The 15,426-nt window shown below is 38.3% G+C and overlaps 1 protein-coding gene across 2 annotated transcripts in view; it reads left to right on the top strand.

Annotated features, from left to right (window-relative positions):
* The window catches only part of SHANK2 (SH3 and multiple ankyrin repeat domains 2), a 339,001-nt gene that overhangs the window by 181,698 nt on the left and 141,877 nt on the right, over positions 1–15,426 (top strand). For both annotated transcript variants that reach the window (XM_068945429.1, XM_068945428.1), the window contains exon 16: positions 14,688–14,770. In XM_068945429.1, the coding sequence (XP_068801530.1) occupies positions 14,688–14,770 (83 nt within the window). The remainder of the gene's footprint in view (positions 1–14,687; positions 14,771–15,426) is intronic.

Raw genomic sequence — 15,426 nt, 5'->3', positions numbered from 1 at the left:
CTTTTATCTAGTTTGATATCTGGCTTCATGTGGAAATTTATATGTATAAGTGTTATCATCGTCTTGGAAAAACACCATTATTTATCACATACACAAATATATGCGTATTTAAAATCGATTGATATCTTTTGGCGAATACTGTTTCTACCTCCTGTTGCAAGTTGTGAGGTATTCAGTGCTAGACGGGTAGCTAAGAGACCTTTTCATGGCTAAGGCTTGAGTACTGGTATCATTTTTAAGTTGCGGTGAGCATAGCACGGGCCCTTCAGAGGCTGCGCCAAGTGCTGCTTTCTCCTGTGTAGCTATCAGCAGCAACCTGCTAAGTCCTGGCAAATGGTTCTTAACAAGAACTGAAGGAATGCATAAGAGCTCTTGTGATTTTTTTTTTTTTTTTTAATACTCTACTTGCCGCGTTTTCATGTTGTTTCTCCTAGGCCTGAAGAATAGTGAGGCAGAGACTGATAGAACAGTCATTACCCAGAGAATAGGCCATATCTGCATTGCCATAGTTGCTTGTTTTTTTGTGTGTGGTTTTTTTGGGGGGTGGGAGGAGGCATGGCACCAGTTCCTCTGTACTGTGTTTACTCTCTTTGTACTGTTCAGTTCGTCTCTTGCAGAAATTGGAGCAAAGGTGTTAAAATGGCTGCTGTTCTCTTTCATAAATAAATTGGTAATTTGTTACTTCTCTTCTGATACATTGATAAGAAGTTGAAAGTGATTTTACAGTTCTTCTTAGCTGCAGTCACAGGTTTTAGACAGTATCCTTGGTTTCCTTCTCTTTGGTGGAAAGAAGCAAAAACAGTAATATTATTCTATTTTTCCCATGTATTTATAGCTTAATTCTTGTTGGGGAGATGGTAGCAAAGATCTCTGATAGCTGTAATGTCTGTTCATTTGATGTAGTGATGTGATGACATCTGAATGCTTACTGAGATTTTAATGACTTGATTTCCGCATACGCAATACTCTTGGTTCTTGTAGGCGTAGAGAACAGTGAGCATCAACCGAATTATGAAAAAAAGTATGTAAAATGCTTTTGGGGTTTGTATTGTTATTTTATTTCTAAATATATTTTGTTAGGCATGCCTGATGCCTGTTCTGAATTGCTTCTTTACTTTGAGTACGGTAGTCTGATAGTGCTGAACTACTCTACTGATGTGTGAGGCAGAAAGATGAGGGCACCTCCTTTTTAAAACGTTGTGCCTCATCAACTTGAAGAACATAATACAATTTAGAAACTTGCATATAGGTTTAAGCAATAGTTAAGGCATTGCAGCATTTTGTGGAACAGGAGGGGATGTAAAATGTGAAGTTTTCACTTAGTTATTTAACTTCTAATGAAAATGATTTTACCTTCTAATAAATAATTTTGTGCCTTCCAGAGTATCTTTTTTTCCCCCGCTATTGTATGCTGCCATGACTGAGCTTTTTATGTTGGTGACTACAGAAATTATTCAAACTGATTGCTAAAATAAGAGGTAAAAAGGCTGAACTGTAATTCTGCTAATCTGAATTGTAGTATCTCTTTGTTCAAATCTGTAGTATAATTGTATAAAGATGCATATTAAAGTCTGAAACAATTACAGTACAATGCAAAACTATTCAGTCAGTGGTAGAAGTTTCCATGAAAATAATTGTAAGTGCCCTTTAAAGTTGTTTGCTGCCTTTTTACCAATAGAGAAGTTTGTTCAAAGCGCTTCCTTCAGATCTTGCTTTTAGCAGCTAATGGTTTTGCAGAAAGGATTGAAGCTTGTCAGAGATTTTCTGGGCTAGATGTTTGTCTTAAGTTTTTAGAGGTCAAGTTTTAGCAAAGAGAGACTAACAATTTCCAAGAGCAAAGTTAAAGAAAAACATATAGCCCTTCCCAAATTCAAATTAAAATGATTCTGCTGAAAAGCTTTAAGGATCTTCCTTCAATGCTAATGTGTAACTAGGATTACAGAGGATCCTGTTTGCAAAGGCTGTCCTTTGGTGTGTGCGCCATTCCTGTGGAGCAACTGATCCGCTCAAGCTCAACAGTAGTTTCTCTAGCTGCTCCTATCAGCTGCTGGATGACAGGATGGATTTAGATGTTGGAACTGAAAGCAGAAGCCTCTGCCCCTGTGTATGGAGAGGGAAGAAACCTTTCTAAACTGCAATAGAAGAAAATAAATTAAAAAAAAATTTTAAAAAGGAAACAGCAGTTGAAATGAGAACAGGAAAGGACAGCAAGAAAGGAGTTGGAGGGTGTGGTACTAGGTTGATTAGAAGCAGGAGCCATATAAGTAGATAAAAGGGTAGAGCAGAGAAGAACAAGCGATGACAAGGTTTTTCTGGGAAAGGAGAACAAGTAAGTTTCTAACAATTAGTGTTCTACATTCCCATACTGTAGCTTCTGCTGCGATGACCTGACTTGCTGTCTATGACCTTTCATTCCCTGCCCCACTACACCTTTGGCTGTTTTCCTCACACCTAGAGGAGCAAAAGCCAGCATGTGGTGCCTCTCTGATTGCAACTTGTGCATGTTTGCGTTTTGGCAGGCCAAAAAGAACAAATAACTGTTGAGCTCACGCTGTGGTCTTTCCTCTAACGGGAGCGCTAATTTAAATTACTTTTTTTCCTTCTCTCCAGCCACAGTTTCACCAATATTTGTTGTGTTTGCAGAATTTGATCAGCAAGGCAACCTCTAAGCGCGACTGGCAGGCAACGTATGTCTGTTTTCCTCTTTAAAAAGAAACTATCAAAAAGTCGTAGCGGGGTTGACTGTCATGCTCCAGGTGGAGCTGGTCACTAGAAGGCTTCTCTGTTGCCCAAAGCCTTAAGGCTGGTGAGAGGAGGATATCTTGTTTTGTCTTGGGACAAAATAGAGCTTTTGGAGTTGTGTTTCTTTATAAATTTGGAGGGGAGGGACACCTACAAAGAGTGACCTGTTAAAGAAACAGCAATAGTCGGTGTCAGGTTATTCACAGGGATAAAGAAGCTCTGGGTTTGAGGTCCCTATCAGACTGCTTTGATTGAAACCTGTACCATTGATATGGTTGATAAATGCCAAGAACTGCGTGGAGCTACAGAGAGTCTCCTCTTTAACTAAGTCTTTTGAAAGCATTATTATTTCACTGAGCCAAGAGGTAGATTCTGGCTCTGTCCTCAGAGGTGTGACATGCTGGTCAGATTTGGCCTGCATGGGATGCATCCATCTGCTGGGGTGTCAGATTTGGATGACTGGCAGGTACGCCATTTGAATGGCTGCTGATACTGCTGGCTGTGCCCGCTCTTTTTGGCGTAACGCTTCTTCCGTTCTGGAGAAATGATCTTTAATGAAGGCTAAATTTAGACTAAAATGTATCCACAGAAGATGTGTTTAAACAAATAAACATTTTCCTGAAACTGCTTTCATGGCAAAATTGCCATCAGAAGAATAGTGAAGATTAACTTAAGCACATTCACTAGGAAATAGCAGTAACTGGATAGTTTAGAAAAAAAGACTGTTACATGTGTGTCTTCTGCTTTTAGAGGGGGAAAAAGGCATGTTGGGCACAGATAACAGGTCTCAGAATTAAAACAGTTTAATGCTACCGTTGAAAACTGGGGCCAATATCATCAAGTAGTTTCTGTGTGATCCTGGGGGAAGTCACTTGAACCAACGTTTCCAGAGACTGGCGGTGAAGACTGCTTTCTTTCCAAATACCTGGCCTGCAACATGATGTGATCTGTAGAACAGTCATAACTATAACAGAGGTTGTTCATGTTTCGACTGTAAACCTTTCAAAATTGCACATTCTGAAATACGCTTAAGCCTTATATGTACCTGAAGTTAGTCACCCGGGGTTAGCTGAAATGATAAACCGATATTTGTACTGTCCCCACTACTTACCCTGTAGAAGCTGCATGTGCTCAGAAGCGATGCTCTGATCCAAACAGTGAGCTGTAGTTGAACCTCAAAGGAAAGGGGGCAGTATGGAGAGATTCCGGTTCAGCATTCACTTATTTAAGGAAAGTAACTGCCCATTCAAATGAAGCAGACCTCTTTCTCTTCAGCAGCTGGTATCTATAAGGTCAGTGGTTTTTTTTGCTGTTGCTACCAAAGCTGTGCGTTAAACTGAAGATTTGTAGATGCTGGCTGTGCTTGGACAGAATTGGTGAAAGTTATGATACTGTTAGTCAGGAAAACTGTTAAGATGTACGTTTCTGAGGCTTGCTTGCAGATACCTAAGTACAGTTTGGACCAGGCTTAAAAGAAACTCTAGGGTTTTAGTATAATTAGGGGAATAGAGAGAGGCAGGGATATCTTTTGGAAGAAAGGTAGAGAGATGCAATCTCGCTTTTGCCATTCATGAGGTTGTAAAATAATATGGTGATTAGTCAGGATTTTTAAAGGGATGTGTGCAAATTAAATTCGAATTGAAGCCCCTCTAACTTCTTTACAGTACAACCCTAGATAGTAGAACTTTCTCACCCTATGCTATATTTTAAAATTTCTTGCACAAGAAAAAAAAGTGGAAAAATGTTTTTGGAAAAACTGTCCTCTACCTATTTTGATACCTTGCTCATTTTAAGACAGAGCCTGAGTCGAGAGTTGTTTGGGACATACGACTTACACTCAAGTGTTATAAAATTTTACAGGAATTTTAATGTGGATAATTAAAGCACTGTACACTTCTGTACAGTGTAGAATTTTAAGTGAAATCCTTGGGTCTGTAAAGCTGCAACGAGTAATCAGGGTTACTCAGGCTTCTTATGGTTAGAGCTTTTCTTAATTTTCAAGGAATCCACAACAAGAGGAAGGTAATTTCTCCTGTTCATGATAGAGAACGGGATGTGATGGATCCCCTGAGGGATCCCTGAAAACTAATTTGAAACTCATAGTTAACACCAGTCCCTCTCTCCTGTTTCATAATTTATGTAAGTGTAACTGCTAGTATGTTTAGACTCTCTCAGCTGCTGAGTGAGCAATTCAAGCTATGATACTGAAATGCAAGTTTAATAATTGTTATAAAAACTTGCAAAGTCAAGTTGCTACCTTAAAGGGCTTGTAATGCATTTTTAAAAGTTCAGAACTGAAGTCAGGAATATATTGACTGAAGTGTATTATAGAAACATCAATCAAGAAATCCTGAGGAGGACTGATGTAGTTCCCTGCATTACCATGAATGCCCAAGCATGAGGACAAAAATAGTACAAGTAGAAGAGAAAAGGTATATCGTACTTTTTAGTAAGACACAGAGCAAGTAGCCCAGCATGGTTGAAGGCTGGTGGAGTGCTCTGGGGAAGCACCCAATATATTTGTCCTTCTCGGTTGCCTTTCCCTGGCACACGTGCTCCTGGCCTGTGATAGAAACCAGATGCTGGGCTCCACGGACCCGGGTCTGACCCAGCGTGGCCATTCTTATCTCCCAGTAGCTCTCTTCTGAAGATGGAAGGAAAAACATGTAAAATCCTATCTGATGTATGCCAACTCTGAGATAAAGCTTGCAACTCAATCTCTGTGCTTATGAACTGGCTGAGGTGCTGCATCGTCTGAAGTCTTTATTGTTACGTATAATTACGTTCTTGTCCATTCATACTGTTATCTTAAATCTGAATAAATCTGGATTTACTTCCCAGGTTCTGTGTCTGTTGCCTGTTCTGTGTGGTAACCTTGAACAAGTTAATTTCTTTCTGTTACTGTGGTCATCCGTAATAATACGGACCACCTTTTGCAAAAACATTTGGAAAATTATTGATTTAAAAAACATATGTAGAAAAGTGGTGCTGTTAATAATAGCTACTATTCCTTTTGTGTAAGTACTGTGTGTGTTAAGATGATTAGGAAGAAAATGCCTCTTTCCACGTGGTTTGGTGGCAACAATATCGTGGGCTAAAAATGCAACTACTTTTAGATAGACCAATACAAGCCTAAAAAGTATGGTGGATAAATGTTCTAGTTACTTAAACATATGTATGTGTTTGTGCAGTCTATTTATTTGTTCAAGGTACAAAGTATGAGCAGTGAATGTTTTCATAGTGCAACCTTAGCTTGCTCGAAGGCTGGATAATTAGAACTGAAAAATGCCAGTAAGTATCAAGTATAAGTGTAGCGTGCTGTAGCCCCAAATGCAAATGTGGTTGTTGGAACATCTGTGTGAAATGGTTTGAAGGACTCTGCATTATTAAACCCTCATGTTGTACGTTTGAAGGACGTCTACCTAAATGTTTCATGTTTAGTGTTTACTCTGTCATATGTGGTACTAGAGTTGACTTTAAAAAAATACAGTTGAAATTAATAGGGAATTAAGCTTTTTAAAATCTCCTTCACCACCCTCTCTCTCCCCATACTTTTTTATTTTCTTCTTCCAAGTACAGATTCAAGAGAATGATGTCAATTCTCTTAAAGAAGAGTAATATACTCGTTGTGTTGTGTATTTCAACAGGACCGTGGTCTTATCTTTGCCTTTTTTTCCTTCATGACGCTGAGATTTTCCCATAATATAAAATCAGACTTTTAGTGGATGATTTGTATTTCCAAGAAGTTGACTTTGACTTCCTGTTTTGCTATATTAGTATATAACTTTGCTAGTTACAGTTTCAGCAACTTAAGGTGAAGATGGGCGGAGGGGGAAGTAGTACCAGCTAAATTGACTGACTTGGGTGTATTTTTAGATTACCCACTCCCTTGTCCTACACAGCAAAGAATATAATATTAAGTGTAATTAATGGCTCACTAAAACGATGTGGACTAATATGTAGATATATAGAAAGAGAGAGCGAGCGTGAGTTTCTTCTGTATTCTCTGTAGAGAAAAATTTTGTAACGTCTTTTTATTTGTGTCGTAAAATTGAATACATTTCTCATTTAAAACCTATATTTCTTTGTAATATTCTATAGGATAAATTAACAGAAGTATATAGTGTTTGTTACTTTCTTTATAATAGATTGCTTTTTATCCTCTATAACTATGGTTAATCTTTTGGGCAACTCTGTCAATCATAGGGCTGGAAAAAGTAGCATAGTCTTTCCTACTTTCTGGTGCTCATCAAATCGCTTTGTGACAGATATATATTCTTTCTGGTAACTTGATGAAGAGCTGTCCATTTTTACTGGGGGAATCAAGTATTCAAAATCCAATAAAGTAGGCTGCATTACTTGTTCTGAAGTGTGAATCACCTTTTTAAGTGAAAGAAATTATGTCCCCTGTCAGCTTTTACAGAAGTCTGTAATTTCTGTACAATGCAGTGGAGATCCATGCAATATAGGAGTTAGGTTATGGCTACATGTCTTTCGTGGCATGGTACAGTTTGGCATATACCTCTTTAGCCAGTGAACAGATTTCAGTGGAAAATACGCAGCCTTGATTTTTCTCATGATCCGAGATTTCTACCTGACGTTTACTGAAGTCTATACAAACAGCACTGGTACAGGAGATACTAAAGGTCATATATGGACATACAAATTACACTGAGTGTCACTGAAATATCCTCTTTTCTTTTCTCACTCCTATACTTGATCCAAACATAGACAGCTGAGGATGATACAGGTATGCTGAGTTAGCCGTTCGCTCATAGAGGAATGCGAAGTTAGCTCAGATCAAGCTACCATATATCCTTTCTATTGCAATTTGAAGTTATTTGCTGCAAATAGTAGAGCAATAAAAAACAATCATGTAAGAGTCGTGGTGTTAGCCCTTTTTTCCTTCTCTTGTCTTCTGTTTGTTGTGCTAACTATGCCAGTAAGGCCATCACACAAACAGCCATTTGAAGTGCCACTAAAGACACTGGATGCTGCAGTTTCTCTGCGAGCACCTGTCAAGCTGGAATCTATAAGTAGTTGCAAGTATATTATTCCATTATCCTCAGAAATTCTTTTTCAGATGCATTTATCCCTTATAAATTTAAGACAATGTCTTATTTTATTTTTTCAGCTGAAAATATATATGAGCATGTCCATAGGCTAAGCTGGTTTTGTAATTGTTTTTTGGTGAAATAGCACCATAACTTTAAGTCCCAGTCATCGTGAATCTCCGAATGAAACAGTGCTTCTTCTCAAGTGTAACTATTTTGAAGCTACTGAACAGTACTTTAAGGACTGTATTAGCTTTTATGGATGGGCAGTTCTGTTACCTCCAAATATAACCAAATCCCCTAATTTAGTTTCAACAGTAAGCATTGTTCTGATCTGAGAATTCTGAATCATGATAATGAAAACATTGTTTTGGGAAACAGCCGAACTTCAATATAACTCCACTGAATGGGCAGTAGTTCCATGGAAGAAAGTGTAGGCCTGTGTCCCAATATCCAAACTAAGCAAGTGGGACACAATTATATCGGTGAGTTCATAGAAGCAATTCCGATGATTTTCGGTGTAAGGGAAGGAAGGGGAAAGTCGATCACTGCAAAGAAAGGAGACAATTTTTTACTTAGTCACTGTATTTTGAGAATCTCCTGCCCTCAGATATAGCAGAGCGGAAAGGACAACCCGTTTGTTTTCACTTCTTCTATGTGTTTCTGTTTATCCTTTCCCCTGCATGCATCTTACTTATTGTACCACCAGATTCTGAATCATTATGCTCCTTGGACTACTATCAGTTATGTTAAGAGTTTAGTGACTTAAAGTGCTCCCCAGTGCTTCTGTTCTAGTGAAAGGTTGAATCTCCCCTGAGTGTAAGGTTGTTGAGGTAGTTGCTAACTCTGTCTGCAAATGTTTTCCTACTCTCCTCCTCCCAAATACACCTTACTATAAAATCCCAGATAAACATAAGCTCTCCTATATGAAAAGGAAAATCATTAAAATTTAGAATTGTTTCCGAAACTGAAATGATTGTGGCAGGATTACACAGTTGTGTGACTTAAGCGCTATGCCCGTGTTTTTGATACAAGGCAGTAGAAAATATGCAATTATATTTTTACTGAATGTCTTTTGTAAGAGTATATTGTGCTTCCAGAAGGCACTATTAGAAGGTGGGAATAAGTAGCTGAAAAAAGCAAAATACAGAAAGTAAACACATTTTGAAAAACGGTAAAACATGTTTCACTGAAAAAGCGAACAATTATTATAGGTTACTTAAGATCTTATTATGGGAAAGTACAAAAAGATTCTATCAAGGGCAGTAGTACTGGATTGTAAATAATTTTTTAGCATAGTAACTATTTATTGTTCAAAGCTGTATCATATATTTACCCAAAAAAGCACATTTTTAATGCAAATGGCATTGTTGCCCAATAAAAGGTGCCTTCGCATAAGGGACCTGCTGCATGTGAGGGCAGCGTGTTACGGAGAGGTTACTATGAACGTGAAGATAAGGTTGACTGCCTCTTGCTGCTCTCGTTTAGGCGGTAAGCAGATGGGTTAGGGACTGTCTGTGTATTTTCCCATTTGCTGTGCAAAGCCCCATGCTCGCTGTTGTAGTTAATGCCTCTTGAATGAGTGGTTTCTATTCTACGTTCTACAGAAGAGCTCCAACAGCTCTTCTGTAATAGCTTCAGCTGGATGATCAATGCCTAGAAGACTTGAGTAACCAAATACAAAGCCTTCATTAATCTTGAAGGCTTTAATTACTAGGATTCTCCACTTTTCCTGAAATCATTACAGTAGAGGACTATAACTAGTAAGGTTGACCCCTTCCAGCAATGACGGGAAAAGTTTTTTCACTAGAAGTTTGTTAATATTTAAGATATTAAAAAGATACGAAAATATTTGTTGTAGACATCACTTTGGTCTTCTGTGGTACCAGGGCAGGTAACTTCCTGAAACAGGAAAAGTATTCAGAGAAGGCATTCTTTGTGAGCTTTTAACAGGCTTTAATAGTTGGAATATGAAGTGAGACCTCCTCTCGAATGCCCTTTGAGAATGCCCTTCTATGGGCTTGAACCTTAGCCTAACCACCAAAAGTTGACTCTCTTGGCAAGAAACGACTTGTGCAGTCGCTTTCAGACATCGTATGTAGATTTAGGGAGTGGTTTGGATATTTTGTGTATGTGTGTGTCTGGCAAAGATTAAAAAAGAGTTTTGCTTTGTTTGGTTTGATTGGTGTAACATGGAGCTAATTACATATTCAGTAGACCTTTCAAAAAACTTGAAATTCTAGAAGTACTGAGGAGAGGTTATTTAAAAAAAAAAAAAAAAAAAAGAAGTTCTGATAAAAGATTTGGATTTACTTGAGCTACTGAAAGCGTTGAACTTGGGCAGGGTAACTCCTCATTCATAGAGAAAGTCCTCTGACTGAAGGGCTTGTGAGCTGAGAAGGCTAATCGTTTGGTTGTAATTTTTGTTGTCTGAATCTCATGTTAAATGTTCTGCCTTGGCAGGTTGCCGTCTAGCTTGTTAAAGCTAAAGAGTTGGACCTAGATTGTATATCTCTAGGGCTTACATGATTGGAGAGAAGGGAGAAAATACTTTCTATTTAAATTCAAATTTTCTCTACCATGGGGAAAGATTGACAATATTCCAAATAGCCATTTTTGTTTGCAGATAATGGTGATCCATTCACTAGGGTGTATTCTGCATGCCGTTTTTCAGGTTGAAATCAACTACGATCCATGCAATACAAACTTTCCTAAATATATTCTATGGTATTGATGGCTTCTCTCTTTGTAATTTAGTGTTTAACTGTTGTTTTGGAGTAATTTGTGCTTTAAGATAAGGGTGTGTTTGCTCTAGCTGTGTTGTGGAAGCTAGGTTTTGTGGTACTGCCCCCATCAGGAACCTGTGCTTCAACGTTTAATAGTTTTTTCATAAAGATATAAAGAACTATAAAGGATTTAGCAGTTCTACCTCTTTCCTCAAGTATTGTTTTAATGGACTGTTAGAGAAGTAACAGAAGCTCTTGCTGTCTTGAAAAGTCTATGCAAGTGAAGGATATTATGTTAAATGAGTTCTGAGTTCTGATCGTCGGTGTCTGCCTGACCACGGGTAAATCTTTTTATTTCCCTTTTACAATTTGCAGGTCTATAAAATTATGGATCGATCCTCTTGCACAATTCTTGAATGCTTTAGTGTTAGAGAAGCTACCTGCAGATGAACAAGTATATTTTCTATTGTTCAGTGTTTGGATTGACTGTTTTGCCTGATGTTTTTGTATTTGAGATTTTTCAGAGAATGTAATGTAGAACTGTTCTGCGCTTGACAGGAGGTATTTTGCATTTAACTTTATATGCAGCGAGTCTTGGACTTAATCAGCCCAGAGTCAAAGTAATGAGGGCCCTGTGCAAGAAATGAGCTATTGATTTTGAAATTACTCATTTTACTACTCTAATATAGAATTAGTATGATTCCGAAAACTCATCTCTGAAATAGACACTATTTAATTTCAGTTTGAGGTGGGACAGAAATAGACTTCAAGGGTTTTACTGTTGAAATTTGGCATGAGGTCACATCACAGATGATGGGGACCCTTCAGCCTCATGTAGAGCCAAATACTCTGCTCAAAATATCTGTGATGAAATGCTTCTTCCTCTTATTTGAGATGGGATTGTAACATAATGTCTCCTTTATTTGTCACTGGTAGCTAAACCCTGTTGCTTTCTGTTGCTAAGTATTTACAACACCTTCAGGATGAGAGAAATGCTGCCAAGAAGGTTCATTGTGAGAAAACTTGACCTACTTTGCATTTGGCACCTCTTAGCCTGCCAAGACCAGGTAGACTGTGAACAGACCTTCAGTATATCTTCAGTGAAGACATGCGGGCTGACACTGAGATGAGGAAGCCCTGTTATGGCAAAGCAAATATTGCAAACAGTCAGAGGTTAAACTTTTTTTTTCTTTGCCCTTTCTCCCTTGGAGTCGCAAAGGGGGCTTGCCTGGAGAAGGGACAGAGAGGTTGTGTGGAGTTTTTTTTGTGTGTATGTGTTTTCCACGCTTTTTATGCTGCTGGTTCTTAGCTTTCTGGCATTGGAGTAGGGAATCAATTTATGCTTTCTGTGATCGCTTTGAACAACTCTAAACTGCTCATGCCATGAGATTATTGCAGCTCCCCTTCTCCTGCTGCATAAATGAAGAGAAATGGCTACACGTCTGATTTTTTCAAATCTACATTTTTGCTTTACAGGTTGTGATGGAATTTTCATTATGTAGTATCACTGAAGGTATTAGTAAGCTATACCTGTCAAGTAACAGGGATCGCTTTGCACATTTTCTCCCTAAAAATTCGTTCTGTGCTTCTTCCCTTCCCTTTTCCCTCCTCCTCTCATGTAAAACACAAAACTCCATAACATTTTGACAGTTCAGCATTCCTACTTGCAATGTGTAAACTGAGGTACAAAACTGGGTAGTTTATACAATAAGTCTGTGGTGCGCGTGAAAAGAAAATGGCGTGCGGTTTTCACGGTTTTCATCCGAGCAGTCATAGACCTCTGTGTTAGGATGCAAGAAGCATACCTTGAAAATGTCTGCTCATTTCATTCACTGACTGTGAAGGGACCCTAGATGTTTTCATTAGGTGTGAGATGCCTAATATTGATCAAATGGATTGCACCTGAGAAGTTTTCCAAGCATAGCTTTTGGACATTCTGACTTCAGCTTTTTAAAGAAAGAAATTGTGGGTTGGTTTGGTTTGTTTTGACAAAAATGAGAGGATCAAAGCAAGGTTTGAGGTACCTAGATAATAGGCTCGTGCATTCTTTATGTTAATGGCTTTAGATAAGATGAGGATTTGGGTTGGGTTTTCTTGCTATGAACTGAAGATTTCCTATGATGAGGTTCACAGAAGTACTGTCCTAACTTCTGTTACACTGTTAATTGTTTTCAAGGACAGTTGAAGGAAATGGGTCTTACTAATTTGTCCAGTGTTAAGCCAAACGCTGGAAACAGCTTTACTGTTGACTCTTCAGTGGACAAGTATGGAGCCCCATCCTGGAAGTGTGCATGGTGAAATGACAAAAATAAGTCAGTACGCTTGTACGTTCAGTCAGTTCCTGTAACGTTAGGCTGATGGAGGGTCTCAGCGCTACAATGTAAGATGACTTCTGAGTTGTCTGTTCCATCCCACTCCGACACCTTGAGCAGGAGCGTGTTCAGCATTCTGAGGGACTATAAGTTTCCATATTGTATTCTTTCCATAGCAAGGGTAGTCATTGTAAGAAAAGGTAATGTCTGAATTGCATGGTTAGATGATAGTGATTTGAGAGACAGCATTCAAAAGCTGTTCACATTTACGCAGCTCATTTGTTAGTCTGAAAGCTAAAGATCACCACTGTGGTGGCTTTAACTCATGTATTATTCTATTTAATAAACTACAAAATATTTAAAGATTGGAAGACATAATTTTATTATCACTAGCAGCAGCATGAAGCTGCATCCCTCAGTTAGAGTTGGAAAATCACCAAAAGAATTGTCTGTAATACGTGAAAGGTCTGGAGTTTGGAGGCTGTCCATTAGTGTCCTGATATCATCATCCTTGTCTCAGTTCAGAGCCTTAAATACAAAGGTCACACCAATTTTTCCTTAATTAGTTGCCTCCTTCCCTTCTGGATTATTAATGTCAGCAAAGCAGTTGCTGTCTCTTACTGTACTGAATACTTTAGGGTCTAGATTCTCTGCATGACCAGTGGCAACGTTAGTTGGCTAGTACAAAATTAAGAAAATAAAACTTGCTTATGCTTCTTTCTGTGTTGAATAGTTGTTGTAAGTGTTCTAAAGGTGTTCTCACCGCTGCTTTACCTTGCTTCTGGTCTGTGACTACTTAACCTGTGACACTGTCTGTACTCAAAGAATGGCTTGAAACTGCGTTCAAAAATTTTTTCTGACTTATTTTTAGTAACCTAACGTTAGCTTTAATGAAGGACACTAAACAGCTTAAGGCTTTTATGGATTGTCTCTTATGTATAAAAGATCCCATTTTAATGTGATTCTTATAGGTTTTCTTCCCCCACCATCTACTTTTATCTGAGCCAATGAGAGTAAGATTCCTAAGGCTACTTTCTCTTTAAGGGCATACTGCTTACATAAATATTCTTTTAAATCATCTTATTTTATAATATTAATTGTTTATCAGGAGATGTGAATTATTCCTTAGAAATGTGTTTTCCTGGTTGTACATGCCTCGTTACTATTTCAATTATGCAGATTCTCGATGCTGTGGAAATTTGTGCTTGATGACGCCAAGGCAGCTGCACGTTGTTAGCATTGTAGGCTGTCAGATGATCATGTGGGATTCTTGCAGCATGCAACATTCAATAGGATTGAAAAAGGGCTTTTGATGCAAGGCATAGCTCTCAGAATATATTTGTGCCTTTTAGTTAGCTAATATAAAAACATAATATATTATATTTAAATTTAAAATGCTGCCTCATTTTTCTTCTGGTTGGTTTCATTTTGGCTTCACTAGAAGATGCATCTGGTACATCCACGATTGAGGAGTTTATTAATGATACTGTCGTTCAGTTCACTTACTTTTTTTCCTTTTAGAGTCCTAGCTAGCCCACAGATGACATGATCACATGTTCATGCAGTCATTCATATAGAACACAAACCACCATGCATGATTTCTTCTTCTTTCTTTTTCCTCTCTGCCTTTTTTCTTTCCTTTAAGTTGCCTTGTCATGTTCTCTTTTATCATTAAGCTCAGTCTTTGTCTCCCCCCCCCGCTATTTGTTCTATATTTTCCCATGCTTGGTTACTGCAATATTATTTGATTAACTGGCTGTGATGATGATGAACCTGCACACTGGAGGAGCAGCTACTACAGTGGTGATGAAGGGATGTAATAATGGTCGCTATCCTCGGAATTCTCTCTACAGTGACTGCATCATAGAAGAAAAGGCAGTGGTCCTGCAGAAAAAAGACAATGAAGGATTTGGATTTGTGCTCAGAGGGGCAAAAGGTAGGTGCCTCTGTGTGTGTGTGTGATGTGCGCCGGCATGAAGAAATTTATACATCTCTGAATATAAGCAGGAATTATTCTTGGTGCACTTGGTTGCTAGACAACAGGATTCTCTGTATGCTGTACTACTCGGATGGATTTTAGGGGCTTCTTTCTGCCTAAAGCAGTTTGCGTTTTTGCACAGCAGAAGCACCGTGCAATCATTTGGGGGAGAGAAAGTTTTATTTGCATTTTTACTGCGTTGGCATATGTGATATTTTGTCGTTTATCTGTTTTGTTATGCAGTTTACCTAACTGGGAAACCTGCTTCTCGTATAAAAACCTGCTTCTTTATTTCAAATGTCAGTCTGTTTAAATAGGTCTATGAATAGAAATAGACAAGAGAGCGATGTTTTGTTTAAAATAGGTGTGGATCTTCTGCGAGGTGACATTGGTGCAGTTTTAGTATGAAAATCTGATCTTTTTTTATATCTTCAGAAGCTGCACGTATGTTGCATGGCCTGTAGTGTGCTCATTTGAAAAGCTGTTCGTATGTTAAACTGCACGTTACTTTTCCATAGACTAAAACCCGTATTAATGACGTTCTTAAAAGTTAAAAAAAAGCATTCTATTTAATGCTTTGCTTTTTAACCTTCAGTCCAGTTTGCTCCTTTTGT

The sequence above is a fragment of the Struthio camelus genome, chromosome 5 (genome assembly GCF_040807025.1).
Source record: "Struthio camelus isolate bStrCam1 chromosome 5, bStrCam1.hap1, whole genome shotgun sequence".
Lineage (NCBI taxonomy): Eukaryota > Metazoa > Chordata > Aves > Struthioniformes > Struthionidae > Struthio > Struthio camelus.
The sequence above is the reverse complement of the archived record's forward strand: the minus strand, read 5'-3'. Positions and strand labels throughout refer to the sequence as shown.